Source organism: Engystomops pustulosus, chromosome 1 (assembly GCF_040894005.1).
Source record: "Engystomops pustulosus chromosome 1, aEngPut4.maternal, whole genome shotgun sequence".
NCBI lineage: Eukaryota > Metazoa > Chordata > Amphibia > Anura > Leptodactylidae > Engystomops > Engystomops pustulosus.
In genome coordinates, this window is record NC_092411.1 from 184747540 (window position 1) to 184772208 (window position 24669).

At 38.8% G+C, this 24669-nt stretch overlaps 1 protein-coding gene across 2 annotated transcripts; it reads left to right on the top strand.

Moving 5' to 3' along the window:
• Positions 1-1643: 1643 nt before the first annotated feature.
• Positions 1644-23275, top strand: GNRHR (gonadotropin releasing hormone receptor). 2 transcript variants are annotated; one of them, XM_072126592.1, is made up of 4 exons: positions 1644-2186; positions 3454-3655; positions 4832-4986; positions 21610-23275. In XM_072126592.1, exons 1-4 carry the CDS (start codon positions 1659-1661, stop codon positions 21799-21801), a joined length of 1077 nt encoding a protein of 358 aa, XP_071982693.1. In that variant the 5' UTR covers positions 1644-1658; the 3' UTR covers positions 21802-23275. The 2 variants fall into 2 exon arrangements, with proteins under 2 accessions (XP_071982693.1, XP_071982694.1); XM_072126593.1 differs by lacking the exon at positions 21610-23275 and having other exon boundaries at positions 4832-5282.
• Positions 23276-24669: the final 1394 nt, after the last annotated feature.

Sequence of the window (24669 nt, forward strand, 5' to 3'; positions counted from 1 at the left end):
AAATGGAGGTGAAATTTAGAATGGTCACATTTTGACGGTTGTACGTTCATTTAGCCCTAAAATGTACACATTTCCAAAAGATAAAAAGAGAAAACCCACCATACAATTTGTTCTACAATTTCTCCCGAGTACAGAGACCCCCCACATGTGGCCGTTACTTGTTTTATGAGCACACAGCGAAGTGCAGAAGGGAAGGATCACCCTGCAGCTACAAGGATTTTAGTTTCCTCATTGGCCCCTTTTGTAGGCTATAACATTTTATCTTTTTTGTTATTGGTGCCATGTGACGGCATTTTTTTGCGGGATGAGATGCTTTTTCCAGTGTTACCATTTTGGGGTTGGTATCACCTATTGTTGAAAATTTAGGAACTTTTTTTTGAGGGCAGGAGTAGAAAAGCATCAATCCTGTACTGGATGTTTTACTTTTTTTCTTTTTGGTGTTCACCGTATAGACTAATAATCATGTTATCTTTATTCTATGGGTCGATACGATTACGGGGATACCAGACATGAATATTTTTTCTTATGTTTTACTAAATTTGTCAAATAAAACCTCAATGTGGGAAAAATCTATCATTTTTGCATTGCCGTCTTCCAAGTGGCATAACATTGTTACGTTTTTGGCTACGGAGCTGGTTAATGGCTTGTTTTTTGCGGGACATGTTGTACTTTGCACCAGTTTCATTCTGGAGTACATGTGTTTTTTTGATCACTTTTTATAGCATTTTTTTGTGGGATTGAATAGGTAAAAATCATTTTTGGAGGGTTTATAACCGTTTTTTTTTTTAACGGCGTTCATCTTGCGGGTTCAATAATTATTTATTGTTATTTTACGGATTGTTAAGGATGTGGTGATACTATATATGTGGGGCTTGTGTTATGATTTAGACTTTTTTGCGTTATATGTCTCTTTTTATGTTATGGGGCTTATGGGCATTTTTATTGATTTCTTACTTTAAAAAACTTTTTTGATCTGATTGCAGGGTATTAGCAGTGTCAGCCATCTTACCGGCAGTGCCAGATCGGACCCCAGCACTGCCATAACAACGATCTGCACTCAGTATCCGATATATCGGACGCTGAGGGGGAAGGGGTTAGAGACCCTTTATACCATACAACAAAGATAATAGCTTTTGCTCAGGCCCTTAGTAAATGTGCCACCACATGTCTATAATCATTAACTATTTGAATTATACATTCTTCCACTGGATGGGGGAGTTGAAAATTTTTGAATGAGGGATTTTGGCAAGTTTGGGGTCTGTTCTTGTTTTGAAAAAACTTTAAAACTTTTCAATAAAATGTATCTGGCTCCACATGCTGGCTCGACTTATATCAACAACTTATTTTTGCATTCATTTTCCAATGTCGTGCAGTTGCAGCCTTTATGACATGTCCTCCCACACTGCCCTTGAACACTTTGTTCTGTAAATGTGTGTTCATAACAGTACTTTACTTAAATTAAATTTGATGGTCTGGCAGTGTAATTACCATTACAGAGATCCAGTAACGGTTGCCCTGGTTCATGCTTATTAACGTTATTTTGACGTGATCATATCCTGACCTGCATCCCACACAAATTTCAGGGACACCATACATATGTTGCTCTTTATCTGGTACTTGTTAGTCCTCAAGTCACTGTTGTTATTGAAAGAGCTATAATGAATGGCATAATTCCGATTGAACATGAAACCAATTGTTGTTCTGCTGCCAATAATAGCCTACTTTTAAGTAGCTCAGGACCAGATATACCAAATCTTACAGTATCTGGAAAAATTAGAGCATTTATTACAATTTTCTTGTTTTTTATCTCCATGCTGTTAAATGGTTCTTTTCTTCTGAAGCTTCAAAAGACTAAAAAAGGAAATAAAAGAACAACTTGCCATACAAGAATGCAGGTTCTTTTGAAAAATTTGATGCTGGCCAACCTGCTGGAAACTCTTCTCATCATGCCATTAGATGCAGTGTGGAACCTTACAGTACAGTGGCATGCAGGGGATCTTCTTTGCCGAATCCTCAGTTTCTTAAAACTCTTCTCAATGTATGCTGTTGCTTTTATTGTAGTAGTAATTAGCCTAGATCGTTGCTTGGCTATTACTATGCCTCTGACAAGAAAAAGACAGTTGAACCTAGGAAAGCATATGTTGGCATCAGTCTGGCTCATTAGCATCATATTTGCAGCACCACAGGTAAAGATAAGTCTTGAATTTTAAACTTATTCACCTGCCTTTCTCTTATTTTCATATACTACTACCATATACATTGCTTCCAATGTACGTATAATGAATGTACAATAATGTTAATATTTTATTTGTTGTAATCTGTTATAAAAATGACAATATTTTAGAAGTTTTTTTGATCTATACATTCAAATACCCACTATATTTAGATTTTTCTATACCAATACTTATGTAAGAGATTGCAGAAACAACTTGTAGTTTTCATTTGTGCCATTCTTGGTAGTTACAACATTTATTTTAATTCATTTAAAAGATAATTAGGGGTAAGAAAATATTGTTTTCATTAAAATGTTTATTTTCAATTATTTTTTATTACATTTAAACAACTACTCTAAATACCCCATAACTTCCAATAGAAATATGTTCTCAGCATTTTCAACAGTTTTCATCTTTATTATAAAGTGAGAGGCAGATTACACAGGATCCATCATTAACACCATTGCTAATGGTTGCAAGTGACCATGGGAAATATTCTAGAGAGTATACCGTATTTTTCGGACTATAAGGCGCACTAAAAATCCTTTGATTTTCTCAGAAATCAAAGGTGCGCCTTATAGTCCAGTGCGCCTTATATATGAACCGTACTTACAGACAACAGCTGCCTTGAACTGTGCACAGGTCTGCCACCTGCTGGTCATTCATCCTTATAATCAGGTGCGCCTTATACTCTAGTGCGCCTTATATATGAACACACGTTTTAACAGGCATTTATTCATGGTGCGCCTTTAGTTGATGTGCATGTATCTTAGATTGTAATTTTATTTAAAGGGACATTTTCATCTGGACATATGGATGCTGGAGTGATTGCACAATGAAACAAATAGTTTTTTCATGTAAAATGGGGGGAGTTACAGAATGTTCCACGTCTGTCCAGTGGTAATGAATGCTGAATCCAGATGGTCAGGCAGAGTTCAATAGCGTGTGTCTGGCCACCATTGCCAGAGTGCAGGGATGGTTGTATTCAAGTCCTATCTCATTTCTAAGGAACAAAATAGCTACATTTATTAGAAATGATTTTCAAGCAGGAACATTATTTTAACATCCATTTACATTTATGGCAGATGTATTAAATGTTAATTCCCACATGAGAATACACCTTTAAATTGATAATTTAAAAGAAGATAAAGTTTATATCAGATTAAAACTCATTATATTAGTCCTAATGAATTACATTTACCTCTTTATTAACCGTGGGTTATCAATATGTTTCTTTCAGTTATTTATTTTCAGAGTGATTGCTATAGAAAACCGATTGGATGGGTCCTTCTCTCAGTGCTCAACACATGGAAGTTTTTCTGCATGGTGGCAACTGACACTGTACAATCTCTTTACATTCAGTTGTCTATTCATTCTTCCTCTACTACTCATGCTGATATGCAACACTATCATTATTCGAACAATGACTCATGGCACAAAAAGTGAGTATAAAAAAAGCTCGGAAACTGTAAAAGTCTGTAAAGCTTGATGACAGAGTAGCCCCCGAGACTTATTAGCGTTATTTTAAAGTTGATTTTAGAAGTAAGGAGGCCACTGATTACAAATATAATAAAATTACCACAGTTACAGTGTATGGATCTATAAGCAAGTGTCTTAGTTTATCATGTTAGATTTTTAAGGTAGATTTCCTTTACTATAGTCAACTGCACTATTGAATTGAGCAATATTGTTAAAACTTTACATTTAAATGTGATTTCTGCCCTGAAACATCATTTTTGTACCTATATAGATTGATTTAATAAATTTATAAATTGCTATCAGGTGCTGTCAGCAGAGTAAAGCATACACATGCCAAGTAAGGTTTTAAGGGCTTCACACTATTTTCTTCCAAATAATCTGTGGCCATTTCGGAGTTAACTAAAGAAACAACGAGTGTGTTCCAGTGTTTGACTATAGAGATTGCAGTGGTCACAATTGCCCCAAAGGACCCCAAACCACATTTTTAAAACTTCAACCTTACACTGTGTGATAAGTCTTGTAAAAGAAAGTTACCAGACACATTTTAGCTTCAACTTGAAAGACACTTATATTTTTATTGTTAGAAGTAGCAGGAATTATCTTTATAGTCTGGGGCTTTTGAGAAAAAGGCCACTATGTAAGGGTTACAGTATTATTTTTTTACTCCATTTAACATTGTGTAAAATATTATAGAGATGGCTACCATATATAGAACTTGGCTGTTGTATCTAAACTGCCATCATGCAGGCATCCACTTCACATAGTGCTGAGCTGCTGTACCTTCTGTAGCTGCCTTGTTATATATTATTGATATTTACTTTTTATATATGTATATATATATATATATATATATATATATATATATATATATATATATATATAGAGAGAGAGAGAGAGAGAGAGAGAGAGAGAGAGAGAGAGATTTAAGGGTTAAGAGTGAAAATTTTTTTTTAGGCCTGAGTCCTTGTTTTTAGGCATGGGGCCCCAAGCTAAACATTTTCCCTGGGGCTCATAAGTTACATTAGTCCATTAGTAACACCATTTATAATTGTATTACCATTGACAGAAACTATTACTTGGTAAAGAAATATTGAGATTACTAGTTGATATGATTATCTGCCTTTTTTCATTTGCAACAGAGCTTCAACTGAATTGTACAAGAAATGTCATGCCACAAGCACGGTTGAAGACTTTAAAAATGACAGTGGCTTTTGCAACCTTATACATTATATGTTGGACACCATACTATGTTATAGGTATATGGTACTGGTTTGAACCAGAAATGATTAGCAAGGTATCTGATCCAGTAAACCACTTTTTTTATTTGTTTGGCTTACTAAATCCTTGTCTAGATCCTGTGATTTATAGATATTTTTCCATGTGAAAAGTGGAGATAATGTATTTATTTTTGTTCTTCTACAGAACAAGTAAACAATGTTTTTAACAACAGACAAAATAAGCAGTGTTTAAAAGGTTAAAATGCATTTTGAATACTTAGCGCTACTGAATTTCTGCCTGACTCTTTTGTCCACTTAAATTTATATGAGCATTCACCAATGCATGTACAGTGGGAGAAATCAGTATTTGAGCCAATTCTGCAAGTTTTCCCACCTACACAAAATGGAGAGGTCTGTAATTTTTATGATAACATCCGGAATCATAAATTGCACCTTAATTATATAAAAAAATATCCGATTTATTTTTATTAACTTCTATACTACACAAACATATAAGTAAGATTCCATATTATTTACAGCAACATTGTACATATTCCCCAACCAAGTGACAGCAATATCCTTAAAGGGAACCCGTCACCATTATTTTCACAAATACAGGTAGTGGCAGGTTCCTATAGAGCTCTAGTAACTATCTGACACCCTGCTTGTAGCTAAAAGTAGTTTCCCTCAGATCCCCATAAAATCAGAGTTATAATCTTGCCTGGTATCTATGCAGCTTTGGAGCGAGTCCAGGGGCGTGGCCTAATGTCATGTGACCAGGGTGACATCATCAAAGGTCCTTAAGCTACTTAATATGAAAACTATACCCCATGTAAATATCTGACCACAAAACAATCACAGCAGTCTCCATGGACTTCTACTCCTCTCCATGCTTCTGCTGTGATTTCATGTGCTAAAATATGCTGTGATTTCATGACATATATGCTTAGTGTACAGTTCCTAATGCTACAAAAGCTATAGGACCTGCGATGATGTCACCCTGGTCACATGACATTATAGCAGTATACAGAGATAGGATGGGGAGCAGCTGCTGGATTCAGCCCGAGGGGGCCACGCCCACCTGGACTCGCTGTAGCCATGCTTAGTTACCAGATAAAACTATAAAGTTCAATATATGGGAATCTCAGGGGAATAATTTTTGGCTACAAGAAGGGTGTCAGATAGTTACTAGAGCTCTATAGGAACCTGTCACTACCTGTATTTGTGAAAATAGTGGTGACGGGTTCCCTTTAAAGGACACCTGTCATCAGGTCTCTGTCACTAGTCCTGTCACTACTACCTTTTGGAGCAGCTCACAAGGATCACATCCCAGCCTTTTTCTAGTCAATTCATACATTAATCATTATAAAATCATCTATTTTTTATCATGTAAATGAGGCTGGTCACATGGTCAGAGGCAGTGATGTCACCCCTGTTACTCCTCCCCCTGCTCATGTCTGTGTGTAATGTAAAGTAAAGCATGGCTAGTGTGTGTGCTGCATCTGCTGACATGCTGCATCCTCCTAATATACATGTGAGAGACACAGACATCAGCTACACATGAATCTGACATGTTCTGCTGTAACATGGCTGCCTGGAGCTGCTGTATCTCTCCTAAACACACACATGCACACACAGGCTGCAGGAGACGTGGCCACCAGTACCAGGAAGCACATCATTATACAGCCTCACATCATTATACAGGCTGTCAGTCATGCACTGGGGGTGTGGCTGTGCCTCCCACTCATGAATAAGCTGGACAACTTGAATATGCTAATGACTCATTGGACATTTCACAGGTCATTTGCATACAGCTTTAGGACCTCATTGCTTAAGTTAACAGGCATGTAGAGGGACAATGAAGGGATAGAGGCAATGCTCTCTAATGGCAGTTTATGAAAATATATTTAGATTAGGGGGGTTCTCTTTAATAAATGGTCCCGCTCAAAATTTTATATATTATATAATCAATCTATGGTCTAATCAAACACATTTTAGTGCTTACAAACTAGTAAACCTAAAAAGCATATCATAGGACCAAATCCAAAATCTCTTTTATATCAGTTTAATCAACAACTCTCCCATGTTGGGGACTGTGATGTAACACCCAAAAGAGCGTTTTGCGTGTACAACTTTCTGTAATTGTTTTTATTGTAGGAACACTTCAACTGTAAGAGAAAGATTCTAAATAAAAAACAGAAAATCAAATTGTATGATTTTAAATCATTAATTTACATTTTATTGCATGAAATAACTATTTGATACCATAGAAACACAGAACATAATATTTGGTACAGAAACAAATTAGATTGTTTAGAGGTTTTCTGTATTTCTTAACAAAGTTTGCACACACTGCAGGGATTTTGACCCAGTACAAGATCCATACAGATCTTCTCCAGATCTTTCAGGTTTCAAGGCTGTCCCTGGTCAACATTTAGTTTCACCTCCCTCCAAAGATTTCTGATTGGGTTCAGGTCCAGCGGCTGACTAGAGGACGCCTTAGTTACCATACCATGACTGGACTTTAATGCTCTTACTAAGTGAAGGAATTAATTGTCCAAAAATTTGCGAAACATGGCGAAACATACATCTTACTTTCAATATTTTTCAGTCTTCCTGTCACCTTTGCAGAAAACCATTGCCAAAGTATATTTCCACCCCCATGCTTCCGTTTCGAACGGTGTTCTTGAGTTGTACTCAAGAATCCATCTTCTTCCTCCAAACCCAACAAGTGTTAAAAGGTTAAAATGCATTTTGAATACTTAGCGCTACTGAATTTCTGCCTGACTCTTTTGTCCACTTAAATTTATATGAGCATTCACCAATGCATGTACAGTGGGAGAAATCAGTATTTGAGCCAATTCTGCAAGTTTTCCCACCTACACAGAATGGAGAGGTCTGTAATTTTTATGATAACATCCGGAATCATAAATTGCACCTTAATTATATAAAAAAATATCCGATTTATTTTTATTAACTTCTATACTACACAAACATATAAGTAAGATTCCATATTATTTACAGCAACATTGTACATATTCCCCAACCAAGTGACAGCAATATCCTTAAAGGGAACCCGTCACCACTATTTTCACAAATACAGGTAGTGGCAGGTTCCTATAGAGCTCTAGTAACTATCTGACACCCTGCTTGTAGCTAAAAGTAGTTTCCCTCAGATCCCCATAAAATCAGAGTTATAATCTTGCCTGGTATCTATGCAGCTTTGGAGCGAGTCCAGGGGCGTGGCCTAATGTCATGTGACCAGGGTGACATCATCAAAGGTCCTTAAGCTACTTAATATGAAAACTATACCCCATGTAAATATCTGACCACAAAACAATCACAGCAGTCTCCATGGACTTCTACTCCTCTCCATGCTTCTGCTGTGATTTCATGTGCTAAAATATGCTGTGATTTCATGACATATATGCTTAGTGTACAGTTCCTAATGCTACAAAAGCTATAGGACCTGCGATGATGTCACCCTGGTCACATGACATTATAGCAGTATACAGAGATAGGATGGGGAGCAGCTGCTGGATTCAGCCCGAGGAGGCCACGCCCACCTGGACTCGCTGTAGCCATGCTTAGTTACCAGATAAAACTATAAAGTTCAATATATGGGAATCTCAGGGGAATAATTTTTGGCTACAAGAAGGGTGTCAGATAGTTACTAGAGCTCTATAGGAACCTGTCACTACCTGTATTTGTGAAAATAGTGGTGACGGGTTCCCTTTAAAGGACACCTGTCATCAGGTCTCTGTCACTAGTCCTGTCACTACTACCTTTTGGAGCAGCTCACAAGGATCACATCCCAGCCTTTTTCTAGTCAATTCATACATTAATCATTATAAAATCATCTATTTTTTATCATGTAAATGAGGCTGGTCACATGGTCAGAGGCAGTGATGTCACCCCTGTTACTCTTCCCCCTGCTCATGTCTGTGTGTAATGTAAAGTAAAGCATGGCTAGTGTGTGTGCTGCATCTGCTGACATGCTGCATCCTCCTAATATACATGTGAGAGACACAGACATCAGCTACACATGAATCTGACATGTTCTGCTGTAACATGGCTGCCTGGAGCTGCTGTATCTCTCCTAAACACACACACACATGCACACACAGGCTGCAGGAGACGTGGCCACCAGTACCAGGAAGCACATCATTATACAGCCTCACATCATTATACAGGCTGTCAGTCATGCACTGGGGGTGTGGCTGTGCCTCCCACTCATGAATAAGCTGGACAACTTGAATATGCTAATGACTCATTGGACATTTCACAGGTCATTTGCATACAGCTTTAGGACCTCATTGCTTAAGTTAACAGGCATGTAGAGGGACAATGAAGGGATAGAGGCAATGCTCTCTAATGGCAGTTTATGAAAATATATTTAGATTAGGGGGGTTCTCTTTAATAAATGGTCCCGCTCAAAATTTTATATATTATATAATCAATCTATGGTCTAATCAAACACATTTTAGTGCTTACAAACTAGTAAACCTAAAAAGCATATCATAGGACCAAATCCAAAATCTCTTTTATATCAGTTTAATCAACAACTCTCCCATGTTGGGGACTGTGATGTAACACCCAAAAGAGCGTTTTGCGTGTACAACTTTCTGTAATTGTTTTTATTGTAGGAACACTTCAACTGTAAGAGAAAGATTCTAAATAAAAAACAGAAAATCAAATTGTATGATTTTAAATCATTAATTTACATTTTATTGCATGAAATAACTATTTGATACCATAGAAACACAGAACATAATATTTGGTACAGAAACAAATTAGATTGTTTAGAGGTTTTCTGTATTTCTTGACAAAGTTTGCACACACTGCAGGGATTTTGTCCCAGTACAAGATCCATACAGATCTTCTCCAGATCTTTCAGGTTTCAAGGCTGTCCCTGGTCAACATTTAGTTTCACCTCCCTCCAAAGATTTCTGATTGGGTTCAGGTCCAGCGGCTGACTAGAGGACGCCTTAGTTACCATACCATGACTGGACTTTAATGCTCTTACTAAGTGAAGGAATTAATTGTCCAAAAATTTGCGAAACATGGCGAAACATACATCTTACTTTCAATATTTTTCAGTCTTCCTGTCACCTTTGCAGAAAACCATTGCCAAAGTATATTTCCACCCCCATGCTTCCGTTTCGAACGGTGTTCTTGAGTTGTACTCAAGAATCCATCTTCTTCCTCCAAACCCAACAAGTGGAGTTAATACTAAAAGGTTCTATTTTGGTCTCATCTGGCCATCTCCCATGCCTCCTCTGGATCATCCAGATGGTCAGTGGGGAATTTCAAATAGGCAACTTGTCAAGCCCTACATCATTTTATTCCAAGAGGTTGTAGTGTACTACTAATGGTAATCTTTGAGACTGTGTTCCCAGCTGGCTTCAGGTCATTGACCAGGTCCTCCTGTGTAGTTTTGTGCTTCCTGACCTTTTTCAGAATCATCCTTACACCACGTGATCTTGCATGGTGTCTAGTGTTTGTTCCATCTTCTAATAATTGTGGCAACAGTTTTCTTCTCAACAAGCCTTTTGTCCGGTAGCCCATTCAAGCCTTGTGCAGGTCTACAATTTTGTCCGTAGTGTTCTTGAACAGTTCTTTGGTCTTGTCCATGGTGGAGAGGTTGGATTGTGATATGTGTGACAGGTGTCTTGTATACTGGAAACAAGTCCAAACAGGTGCAATGGATACAAGTTATGAGTACAGAATAGAGGTGTTGCCGCTTCTCTTTTTTACTTCACTCTTGGTTTGAACCTCAGAAACTGCATCTGAAAAACTGAACGTGTAAACGGACCTTGAGAGAGAAATAATTCTTGCTCTTTAATATGGGTGTCAAATACTTATTTTATGCAATAAAATTCTAATTAAAAAATCATACAATATTATTTTCTGGATTTTTTCTGTATCTCACAGATAAAGTGAACCTACAATAAAAATTACAGACCTCTCCATTCTTTGTAGATGGGACAACTTTCATAATTGGCCCGGTATCAAATACTTTCCCTCACTGTCTCTAACCTGCTGAGAATAGCGCATATATTTATTAGTATTCTTTGTTTATTACAAACCTATTCTGTTTTTGCTAGTGCCTTTTCTTTCCCCTGCAAATGAGTTTAACACCATCTGTAGACTGACTTATTTTTTTCTTGTTGGCATAAATTTCTGTGCTGTATTTATAAGTCATCACCATCATTTTATATGCTAACATTTACTAAAAATGTCTCCAGGCATGCTATAGTTAAGTTATTGCAGCGATCATTTGTATTTGAGAGTAATAATTAACACTTTTGTGTTTCCAATCTGTAGATATATTAATTACCAAATAAATGAGCTCCGTGCAGTCAGGGTGAAAATCTACTGTCTTTCAGTTAACAGTAGATTGTACTGCATAGGAATGTGGCATCCAAGTGGTTTGAGTGGCAAATACAATTGAATGTAAAATCAACCTCTCCTCTCTCCCTGCTCTCCCTGATTTCCTCATGGCTGTTACCAGGAGCCCTAACTAATGTAATAATAAAACGCCTGAACTCTTATCTTCCCTGTACACTTTCAGCTTTTCCTACACTTCAACAATTAATAATACACGGTCTCCCTCCCCCTTCATCTCACAGCAGCAGGAAATGGCAGACAGGAGAGAGAGAGCAGTGATATGTGCAGTCACTTTATCTTCTATCTGACCCTTGTGCTGTGCTGCAGTTTTACATAGATACAAAATGTAGAAAGCATAAAACGACTTTATTAGATCAATTAAAACAAATCTATATCAAAAGACAACATAAACAAAAAAAGTCCACCAATGATCAAATGACTAAATATACTTAATAAATAGATAACAGTAGGCATGTATAGAAGGTCTAGTCCTCAGAATAAGTCAAGGTATTTGCTTACAAACAAGTATTGCATATTACCCAGAGGAATAACAGAGGACAGGGGACACATACACTGGTATATACAGACCAGAGGTGGACACCACCTGACACGTTTCACCTTGCTTCATCAGGGATATGTGTGTATGTAGCCATACAAATAAATGGGAACCAGCTCACCTACATGACAGTCTTTATCATTGCACGGATCTTTTCTCAGCTTGGGGTATAAAGCATCTAGAAAAAAGTCTACGCCTTAGGCTAGTGGCGGCGAACCTATGGCACGGGTGCCAGGGGTGGCACTCAGAGCCCTCTTTTTGGGCACTCAAGCCATCAACATAGCTCAGAGTTTGCCATACAGGCCTCAAAGAATCATCCTGAAGTCCCGGCAACTCAAGAAATGTTGTTCTCAATGCTATTTTAACCCCTTAACGCCGAAGCCACTTTTCACCTTCCTGACACGGCCCATTTTTTTCAAATCTGCCCTGTGTCACTTTTGATGCGCAGAACTTGCATTGCACTCTGTCCCATTGTTTCCAATGGGCCCTTCCTCATTTGCTTTTTTTTTCACGAGCGTGCTTGCGTTTGTTTTGACGCGCGTCAAAATCGGAGCATGCTCTACTTTTGCGTTTCACGCGCGCTTTTCCTGCCCCATTCAAGTCTATGGAGACGCATCAAAAATGCATTGCACTCACAAGCATTGCAAGTGCAATGCGAGTGCAATGCGTTTTAAACGGATGGGTTGCTGGGTGACATGAATAATTCCCCTGCTCGAGATCGAGCATTTAATTAAAAAAACACAGTGAAGAACAGTGAAGAATAGAATAAAAACAGTGAACACAGTGAACACAGGATCATTTAAGTGAAAAACAAAGTGAAGAATAGATTACAGATGTTCGGCACATCTGCTTAATTGTCGGGAGATACGCGCGGAATGGTCCGAACAAAATAGTATGTGAAGAACAATATATATGTGTGAAGAACACATTGCAGGTGTTTCCATACATCTGCAATGTGTTCTTCACACATATATATATTGTTCTTCACATCCTATTTTGTTCGCACCGTTCCGCGAACCAAAATTGACAATTTTCTTTTCACCCATACATTCAAGAGTTAATAAAATCTCATCAATAAGCTAATGACCCACTAAAATGAAATATTTGTAAAGTGCATCTCATGTCGCAAAAAATAAGCCCAAATTTGTCCAAATTGCCAAAAAATAAAGATTGTATAGCCAATAAAAAGTGACAATGCATAATCTCCTCTGAATGGCGCAGCTTCCCCTCCATGCCCTGGCGTGTGCCCATACAGCAGGTTACCACCACATATGGGGTATTGTTATACGCGGGAGAGATTGGGTATAACATTTTGTGGAGTGTTTTGGTATTTTATGCACTGAGAATGGGGCAGATTTATCAAGTGTCTGAAAGTCAGAATATTTCCAATTGCCTGTGGCAACCAATCACAGCTCCCCTTTAAAATATTCATGAGCTCTGGTAAAATAAAGCTGAGCTGTGATTGGTTGCCATGGGCAACTAGAAATATTCTGACTTTCAGACACTTGATAAATCAAAATTGCATCCGATTTTGTTTTAACCCCTGTAAAACAATTAAAGGGTTAACAAACTTCATAAAAGTTGTTTTAAGCACGTTGAAGGGTGTAGTTTCTATAATGGGGTAATTTATGGGGTTTTAATTTTTATTTAGGCCTCTCAAAGAGACTTTTATGAAAATGTGAAAAATCGCACCTAACGTTCAAAGCCCCATAACATCCTACAAAAAGAAGAGTGTGCATAAAAAACCATGTCCACATAAAGAAGACATTCGGTGAATGTTAGTTATTATGTTTTTTGGGGGGTTATGACTATGTATGGAAATAGTAGAACATTTTGAAGTTCGAAAATCGAGAATTTTTCCAAATTTTCACCAAATATCTGATTTTCTCATAAATAAATGCAAAACATACAACCAAAATTTTTCAAGTAACATGAAGTACACAGTGTCACGAGAAAACAATTTCAAAATCACTTGGATATGTTAAAGCGTTTCAAAGTTATAACCAGTTATAGTGACACAGGGCAGATAGTAATGAATGGGTTTAATCCAGACAGCCTCAGAACTTCCGAAGAGCTCCCTGATGACATCACGAGGAGCGATGATTTCCAACAAGATGGCGGCGCCCACCGGCAGCTTTGCCGGCAGCGATGTGTGGGTTGACACCCACGATCGCCCGTGAGCCCTCTCCATGCACCCGCAGCCTACCTGTGACGTGCTATTACGTCACAGGTCGTGAAGGGGTTAAAGGGGTTGTACGGACATTGACAGCCACAATGTGCAATAATGAAGAGTTGCCAATCACTAATTTACAGTTATTACACATTTTTTCTTATTTGTCAGATAATGAAATGTTTAGTTTGTTAGACAAAAGCTGGTTCGGGCGGTTGCGCATTTTAATGTGTATGCGACCGCACTGTTCTTCAGAACAGCTAGGAGCACTATGTCAGCAGCAGTTCCTCGGCCATCCCGACAAGTAAGCAACCTATTATTCTCCTATTGGGAACATAGATCTATTTTATAGTCATAAATTATTATGATAGTATAATTTAAAAATAATATTATAATATTGTGGGGATGGGCAAGTATGACTACTGTCAGGATGGTGTTGGGGATAACTTTCACCATAAGCTTCAAGCATGGCTAACAGTGACAAATAGCTATTGTGGGGCTAATTACACAAATAGGCACCTGGGGTAAATGTTTTTGTATTGGGGAATGGGCCCGGGCCTCAATATGATGCATGGCTACTGGTGGCAAATGCGACTTTATTGAGTGGGCCTCAATATGATGCATGGCTACTGGTGGCAAATTTGACTTTAGCGTCTGGGCCTCCATATGATGCATGGCTACTGGTGGCAAATGTGACTATAGCGACTGGGCCTCAATATGATGCATGGCTACTGGTGGCAAATGTGACTATAGTGACTGGGCCTCCATATGATGCATGGCTACTGGTGGCAAATGTGACTATAGTGACTGGGCCTCAATATGATGCATGGCTAGTGGTGGCAAATGGGACTATAGTGACTGGGCCTCAATATGATGCATGGCTACTGGTGGCAAATGTGACTATAGCGACTGGGCCTCCATATGATGCATGGCTACTGGTGGCAAATATGACTATAGCCACTGGGCCTCAATATGATGCATGGCTACTGGTGGCAAATGTGACTATAGTGACTGGGCCTCAATATGATGCTTGGCTACTGGTGGCAAATGTGACTATAGCGACTGGGCCTCCATATGATGCATGGCTACTGGTGGCAAATATGACTATAGCCACTGGGCCTCAATTTGATGCATGGCTACTTGTGGCAAATGTGACTATAGCAACTGGGCCTCAATATGATGCATGGCTACTGGTGGCAAATGGGGCTATAGTGACTGGGCTTCAATATGATGCATGGCTATTTGTGGCAAATGTGACTATAGCGACTGGGCCTCCATATGATGCATGGCTACTGGCGGCAAATGTGACAATATCGACTGGGCCTCAATATGATGCATGGCTTCTGGTGGCAAATGTGACTGTAGAGACTGGGCAAGAATATCACGAAGGCCTACTCGCACTGACAGTACTATATAGTTTGTTATTGAATTTTATTTTGGAGATAAACCTGTTGTAAATGGGTATGTACATATATATGTATATATATATATATACGTATCTCAAAATAAACAATATGTCTATTGCTTTGCAGTCTTCCCCACAAAAAACAGCATTACCGGCAGTGGATGCTTAGGCTACATTCACGCGACCGTATGATTTCTCCAGTCCTGTATCTACAGGCTGTATGTCCGTATAAATACGGACCGTTTTTCATCCGTATGTGCACGTATGTCATCCGTATCCGTACCGTGTCCGTATAAAATACGGTGGGCTGGCAAATTATGAAAATGATGACAAAAGCTTGCCCAACCCCTAATTTGGTCACCTGACCGGCCCAAACTCCATTTTGTGTTTTCTGAGAGCGAGGTTAGACTCCATTGCTGCTTCTGGCTGTGGTTTCTGGCGTTTTTAGCTCTTGCGATGTCATACAATCGTACTGATGATCTTTTCCTGGACTGGGCCATTGTGATGCTTCTCCAAACGTGTTGCAATGCCGGCGGAGGAGCCGAAGAGGACTAGGTGGTTTTGGGTTCATCCCATTGTCGCTCAGCGTCCTAGGAGGGGTCACTTCAGGAACTTGTACGCTGACCTGCGGCAGCATCCGGACAAGTTTCACAACTACGTTCGGATGACTGTGACTTCTTTTGACCGTCTTTTGGCGGACCTGTGATCGGGGCTCCGCTTTCAGGATGCCAACATGAGGCGGCCTGTGACACCAGAGGAACAGCTCATCGTGACACTGCGGTAAGTTTTTGCAAGTATATACATTTCATTATTTCAAGTTGGGCTGTCTGTTTAAATATTTATTTCTTTATTTATTTTACTCGTTTGCTTCGCTGCATTATGAGTTCCTGCTGGGCGTTTCCACCATTTCGATGATCGTGAGAACGACCTGCAAAGTGATGTGGGAGCAACTGAGAGCTGCGGTGATGCCTGAGCCGACTGCTGAAGACTGGATCCACATACCTGATGGTTTCCTGGAATCAGCACAGTTTCCAAATTGTATCGGGGCGCTGGATGGGAAACACATATGTGTGAAGAAGCCGGCTCACTCAGGGTCCCAATTCTTCAATTATAAGCAATATTTCTCTGTGGTCTTGTTGGCTTTGGCTGACTACAAGTTTATAGTTGCGGACATTGGGGCCTATGGAAGTTCTGCGGATGCAGGGCTTCCAGAATGGGTGACCGGCTTAGCTCCAACCAGCTCGCCCTTCCAGATGTCTACCTGGATCTACTGGACCTCCTGCACTATTTGTGATTTTCGCTGATGAAGGCTTTGGACTTTCCCGTCATGTGTTGCGACCATTCCCTCGTGGTTTGGATGAACAAAGGCACATTTTCAATTATCGGCTCACCTGAGCGAGACGGTATGTGGAGTGTGCTTTTGGGATTCTAAGCAGCAAGTGGCGTGTTCTACACAGCTCAATTCTGATGGACCCGGACAATGTTAAGAAGGTAGTGCAAGCCTGTGTTATTCTTCACAATTTTGTTCGGATCCACTGGGTCCAAGGACGACCCAGAGCGGCTGGACTGTTTGTTCGCAAGCAGTTTTCCTCCTACTTCGTTTCTTCAGAGGGTGCAGTTCCCTGGCAGATGGATGTTATAAGTGGACGTTAAGGCTCTGTACTATTAGATTAGTTTTTTATTATTTTTAAAATGTATTGTTTTGGTAGAGATGGGGCCCCTTGACGTGGGTTGTAAGCTTAATACTTCTTTGAACCCTTTTTAACCCCTTCGTGTCTATGCCATTTTAGACCTTTAGGACCAGGCCTGATTTTTAAAATTTGCCCTGTATCATTATAGGAGGTTATAACTTTTTGACACTTTAACATATCCAGGGGATTTTGAGATTGTTTTACCGTCACACATTGTACTTCAAAGTAATATTCAAATTTTGATGATATCTTTTGTGTTAAGTTATGAAAAAAACTTAAATTTGGCAAAAATTTCTAAAAATTCTTCATTTTCATAGTTCAAAATGTTCTGCTTTTCAGGCAGATAGTCATAGCACCCAAGTAACTTTATAACTAACATTTCCGCAATGTCTGCTTTATATTGGCATAGGGTTTTATGCATCTTCTCTCTTTTCTAGGTTGTTAGGAGGTTCAGAATTTTGGGAGCAATTTTTCTCATTTTTATGAAAAACGCCAAAACCCTTATTTAGAGGCACCTCCTCAGCTTTAACTGACTCTGAGAGGCCTAAACAGCAGTACACCCCCATAAATCATGCCATTTTAGAAACTACACCCCTCAATGTGTAAAAAATCAACTTTAAGAAGTATGTTAACCCTTTAGATGCTTCACAGTGGTTAAAACAAAATGGAGGTCTAATTTACAAGCTGTCATTTTTTTTAGACAATATATTAATTTTGGCCAAAAATTAAACCGTCACAATGTATTAAATTACAAAAAACTCCACAAAGTTTGATACCCAACGTCTCCCGAGTCAGAGGATGCCCCATATGTGGTGGTGACTGCTGTACGGGCACACGGCCGGGCATAGAACGGAAGGAGGCGCCATTCAGAGCAGATCTGCAACGTCACATCTTACAGGCTATAAAATGTTTATTTTTTTGTAATTTGGACATATGGGGGATTATTTTTTTGTGGATGAGATCCACTTTTCAGGTACATCATTTACAGGGGCGCTCAATAGCCAATAATCAGATTTTATTAACTCTTTCTTGGTGATGGTTAAAAAAATCATTAATTCTTGTTTATGGTTTTTAGCATTTTTTTCCTCGGACATTCACCGTACCATAAAAATAATGTGTTATCTTTATTCTATGGGTCATCACGATTACGGCGATACCCCATTTACATGGCTTTTTTATGGTGAACTTGTTTTGCAGAATATAGAACTCATTTTGTGAGACATTTACTTGTTTTTGTATCACCATGTAACAATGGGCAGAACATTTATATTTTTTTGTTTACAGCGCTGGTTTAGAGCTTATTTTTTGCGGGACAAGCTGTACTTATTCTTGGTATCATGTTGGGGTACATTTTACTTTTTGATAACTTTTTATGCACTTTTTATGCGGTCAGATGTGAAAATTTAATAATTTTTGTGAGGTTTTTTTTGTGTTTTTTTTTACGGCGTTCACCGTACGGGTTCAGTGACCATTTTATTTTATTTAACGGGTTGTTACGGACATTGTGATACCCAATATGTTGTGGTTTTTTTGGTGATTTTCACTTTTTTTATGTTTTATATGATTACTGCATGGGACGGGACTTAAGGGGACTTTTATTCTTTTTAAATAATTTTTTTTTAGTTGCACCTTTTTTTAAAACTTTTTTTTTACTGTTTTATTTTGTCCCAGGGTGGGACATGAACAAGTGATCATTTGATCACTTGTTCATTGTAATATGCTGCAATACTAATGTATTGCAGCATATGACATAGTCAGCCTATGCATTCTGCATAGGCTGACAGCTGCACTGTTAGATCGTGCACAGTGCACGATCCTAGCAGGCAGCTGCCATAGGCAGCCCAGGGGACCTGATCGTGCCTCTAGGTTGCCATGGCAACGATCGGCACCTCCGTGCCCTGCACGGAGGGTGCCGATCGTCGCGCCAATACACCATAGATGCCGCGGTCACTATGACCGCGGCGTCTATAGGGTTAAACAGTCGGGATCGCGATAGTCGCGATCCCGGCTGTTACTGCGGGATCCCAGCTACCGCGTACCACTGGGATCCCGCGGCGATCGCAAGGGCTCAGCTTCTGAGCTCGGGCGATCGCCATGACGTGATTCTACGTCAAGGTGCGGGAACTACCCGCATCCTATGACGTAGAATCACGTCAGGGTGCGGGAAGGGGTTAAAGTGTTGATTCTGCTCAACAAAATAAAAAGAAGTCAAAGGAGTTAACCAAGACCTCATCAATTGATGTTGTAAAATAAAATAATTTTTTTTACATTATCTTGTGTACTTTGTTGGTTATGGCGGTATAAAATGCGGGATTATATTTTAATGTATGTATGTATTTGTCATGTAATGTAATGCAATGCAATGAACATAGTAAGCAATTTTTTTTGTAACGAAAACTTTTTTAATCAAACTATAGACCCCAAAAAGATAAAATTTACAAGTCATAAAGGTCCCTCATAGGGTTGAAATCTGCCAGGAGGAGGTGGAGGAGGAAGAGTAGGGCTGTGAGGTATTTGACCTACAGCCTGCTCCCGATTTTTTATCTAACAGGACACCAAGCCAATTTTTTTGGCTGCTGGGGCCATATTTCCAAATTTGTAAAACAGCAAAAAGTGCTGCTTTACAACTGCCCCTTTCATCTAAGGGAATACTTTGTAATTCCGGCACCAATGCCCGCATGTAGACATTCTTAGGGCTGTCCTCCCTCCGTTGCCTAAACTGATGCAGCACCTCCACTAGAGCCTCAGTAGCAACACATGTGGCAACAGCAGTGGCCAGCGGCGTCTCCGTACTGGTGAAGTCGGTGCTGGTGGTGCAGGTGATGGAGAGATTACACCTCTAGACATAAAGGACATGTTTAACATGTGGCAACATTAATAAACACTTACTCTCCCACATCCATCGCGCTGTCCAAAAAACGGAGGCATTTGGTATATACTGTATGTACGGCCTCTTCTGCAGTCTCCCACTACCACTTTTTTGTTTTTGGTTTTTCTCACGCTTGTACTGGTCTCTTGCCAAGACCCAACGTGTGGATATCTTATGAACTGCATGGAAAAAAAGGGGGTTGAGAGGCATAATGCACAATTCTGCATGGGTGACGTACATAAAGCACAATGCTGCATGGGTGACGTACATAAAGCACAATGCTGCATGGGTGACGTACATAAAGCACCATGCTGCAGGGGGTCACATGTATGATGCATAATGCTGCATGGGTGACGTACATAAAGCACAATGCTGCAGGTGGTCACATGTATAATGCACAATGCTGCATGGGTGACGTACATAAAGCACAATGCTGCAGGGGGTCACATGTATGATTGTATGATGCACAATGCTGCATGGGTGACGTACATAAAGCACAATGCTGCAGGGGGTCACATGTATTATGGAACATGGTAGGAACACAAGCAAATCACACTCACCAAGAGCCAGTTTTTGTTTCGAAGTGCTTGCGGAGCTCCATTCCTCCAGTACTAGTTTGGCGCTCACCTCTTCCCATGCCCGATGTTTTTGACTACGATTCGAATACTCTGCATGGCGCCTATCCCATAAAATGGGATTAGCCTGGACCAATGATATCAGCTTCTCCATAGATAGGAAAGACATGCTTGCAGAATCAAGATAGCAGGCCTGCAAATGTACTTCTGTCACCCTGCCCCCTTGTTCAGGTCACCATGGATACGGCCCGTATATATACGGCAGCCATACAGTGCAGCACGTATTTAGCCCGTATTTTTGCGTTCCCATTTTTATGGCGCGTACGGGACCAATATATGGGTGAAAATAGGACATGCTCTATATTTTTCTACAGGCAGAATACGGTACAATACTGGCAATATACGTGCTATATAACTGATCGGACGTATACTCCATAGAAATGAATGTGGCCGCGTGTAACACGTAAAAAAAACGTTACGGATACGGCCGTTTTTATACAGTAGTGTGAATGTAGCCTTAGATTGTATCTTTCCTGGTTGCTTTACTTACATTGAAATTATTTGAAGACAATATTCTGTGTTGTTGAATGGTAAGTTTTAAAATAAATGTTCTTTTTATTCTTGAAAACATACATCTCTTGGAAACATATATCTCTTTATATATATATATATATATATATATATATATATATATATATATATATATGTAAGTGATCTTTGTTCTTATCAATTGTTTGGATAGCATCACAGTCACCAATATGTTTTACTATTACAGAGAGTAAATAATTTGTAAAATGTTTTAGTTAATCCAAATTTTAATATATCCATATTTCTTTTTTCTACAGTTGCAGTATGCCTTCTTGCATAATACCCAGATGCACCCATACATGGGTAGTTACCAACCAAAGATTTGTGCCTGGCTACGTCAAGCCCCACAGTTTTTTGATGATATTGAATCATGTGTAGAAAAATTATTTAAAGTAAAAAACCTGATGTGTATAGGATGTGTTTACAACACTTTTTGAATATAATAGTTATTTCTAGGAAGGAACAAAACGAAGACTACGCCCAGACGCGATTTCAACAGAGAAATTTCCATCTTCAAGTTGTGAGGTAATGGAACAAAATCCTGGAAGTCTGGCTATACAAGGAAGGGCATCCATATTGCATCAAGCAGCAAAATCCGTGAAGACCACAGAACCTGCAGTCATGACTGAACCAGTGTATATTTCTTAAAGGCCGTCCATTTCTAAAAGAAAACAATGTAGCATTGGCGATATAATTAGCGAAATAGCTGGCCTAATCCAGCATCCTACACCTTCTTCCATGATTTCGAACCCACTTTCTGCAATTGATGATGAAATCATAGAAATTGAACAAACAAAATCAAAAAAGGATCTGAAAGGCCTGAAAAGGGTTGTAAAAGGAAACAAGCTGAATCAACCATAACAATGCAATTAGACAATCCAATACAATCTTCTACCCCTTTGAAAGGATCAATTCCATTCTCTATCACTACACTTTTACATTCAGTTAGCCCAATAACAGAAAGTACCTTGACTTCTAAGAAGCCAAAGACTGTGCGAATTTGTAACAAGTGACAACTTTTGCATGGAACAACCTGAAGTTAGTTTGTGTACTTTATCACTAAGAAACATTTCAACTGACTTTGAAGATCTACTTAGAAGAAACTTTCCCCAGTGCCCACGAACAGGATTCTTCCTTCAATCTTTCGCATGTTGCAGAAGAGAGTGAAGAAGATATTTGCTTTTCAGGGACTGACAACACAGATTTGGAATCAGCAAGTGACTTTGAATTATTTGGTTTGGCAGAATTGAGTTATGCTGATGAAGAGAAATGTATAGTCTTGAAAAGTTCTTTAAAAAAAACTTATATCTATGATTCCATGCACTTGTAATGGGAAACGTTGTAATGCTAAACTAACCCAATTCCGTAGACGTAGGTTTGGAAGTCAAATTATAGTTGACGTTCAATGTGATAGTGGACATATCAGCTGTATATGGCGTAGCCAGCCTCGAATCAACTCTGTGGCACCTGGCAATGTTTTAATTTCTTCAAGTGTTATGATGAGCGGATGCAATTTTCTACGTAATTCAAATTTCTTCAATATAATGAATTTACTAGGGATCTCACATACCACATACTACGAGCATCAGCACAAATATCTATATGCACTGATACATAATTATTGGTTGTATCAGCAGAAAACAATTATATCCGCATATGAAAACAACACTGTATGCTTAGCAGGTGACGGACAGGCTGACAGCCCTGGCTTTTCTACAAATTACAATATCTACACAATGATTGAAGTCAAGAGCAAAAAAATTATAGGCTTTACAGTTGAACAGCTAATACCTCCCTCTACCTCAGTTTCACTGGAAAAAACTGATTTTGAGAAGACTTTACACTCTTTGATACAACAAGGAGTCTATGTAGGAATAATAGCTACGGATCGCCATGTTGGCATTCGCAAACTTATGCGAGAAAACTACCAACATATTATTCATGAATTTCATGTTTGGCACTTGGCAAAATCAGTTGGGGCCTCCAAAATTCAATCTTGTTCATCTATTTCACCCTGGATCAGCCCACTAAAAAATCATTTGTGGGGAGTGCCAGAAACTGTGAGGGCAATCCTGACCTACTGGTCGAAAAATGGTAATATAAACAAACATGAGTGGTCTAATGGGCAACTATACCATCATTGTTGTCATCCTACATTGCCCCATTTTTTGGATTCTGACCTGCGTCGCTTTATATAGTTATAACTTTTGAACACTATTACTTATCAAAGCGATAGTTTTTTCCTCATATGTTGTACTTCATTTAAGTGGTAAAAGATTGCTGATAAGTTTTGCGTTTATTTACAAAAAAAAAAAAAGATGAATTTTTTGAAAAATTGCCATTTTCAAAATTCTAAATCATTATGTTTTCAGGCAGATCGATTTGTCACCTAAATAAGTTGCTGAATAACATTTCCCATTTGTCTACTTTACATTTTCATAATTTTTGAAATGTCTGGATAATTTATTTGATTGTCACGCGACTTACAAATCGAATAGCGATTTTCTGTATTTTCAGAATCTGGGTATAAATCTTGGGTATAAATACTGTTTTGAATGAAATTTTACATATTTAGCATTAAAACCCCTTGTATAATCAACCTATTTTCAAATCTGCACCCCTCAAACTATCAGAAAGAGCTTTTAGGAAGGTTGTAAACCCCTTAAGATCTTCATAGTAATTGAATCAAAATGGAGGTGAAATTTAGAATGGACCGTTTTTGTCGGTTATACGTACATTTAGACATTTGCAAAAGATAAAAAGAGAAAACCTACCTTACAATTTGTTCTGCAATTTCTTCCAAGTGTAGAGACCCCTCCACATGAGGCCGTTACTTGTTTTATGGGCACACGTCCAGGCGCCGAAGGGAAGGAGGGACCTACAGCTATCAGGATTTTAGTTTTCTCATTGGCCCCTTTTGCAGGCTATAAAATTTTTGCCAATTCAATATTGGGGCCATGTGACGGCATTTTTTTTTGCGGGTTGAGATGCTTTTTCCAGTGTTACCATTTTGGGGTTCGTATCTCCTATTGTACTATTATTGTACTTTTTTTAGGTCAGGAGTAGAAAAGCATCAATTCTGTACTGTATTTTTTTCTTTTTTTTGGTGTTCACCGTATAGCCTAATAATAATGTTATCTTATTTCTACGGTTCAATGCGATTACGGGTATACCATACATAAATATTTTTTCTTATGTTTTACTAAATTTGCCAAATTAAACCTTGATGTCTGGGAAAATCTATCATTTTTGCATCGCCGTCTTCCAAGTGGCATAACATTTTTTACTTTTTTGGCTACAGAGCTGGTCGATGGCTTGTTTTTTTTTTGCGTGACATGTTGTACTTTGCAACAGTCCCATTCTGGAGTACATATGTTTTTTGGATCACTTTTTATTGCATTTTTTGTGGGATTAGATAGGTAAAAATCATAATTTTTGGCAGGTTTTTAAAGGTTTTTTTTATGGCACCCATCGTGCAGGTTCAATAATGAATTACTTTTATTCTATGGGTTGTTA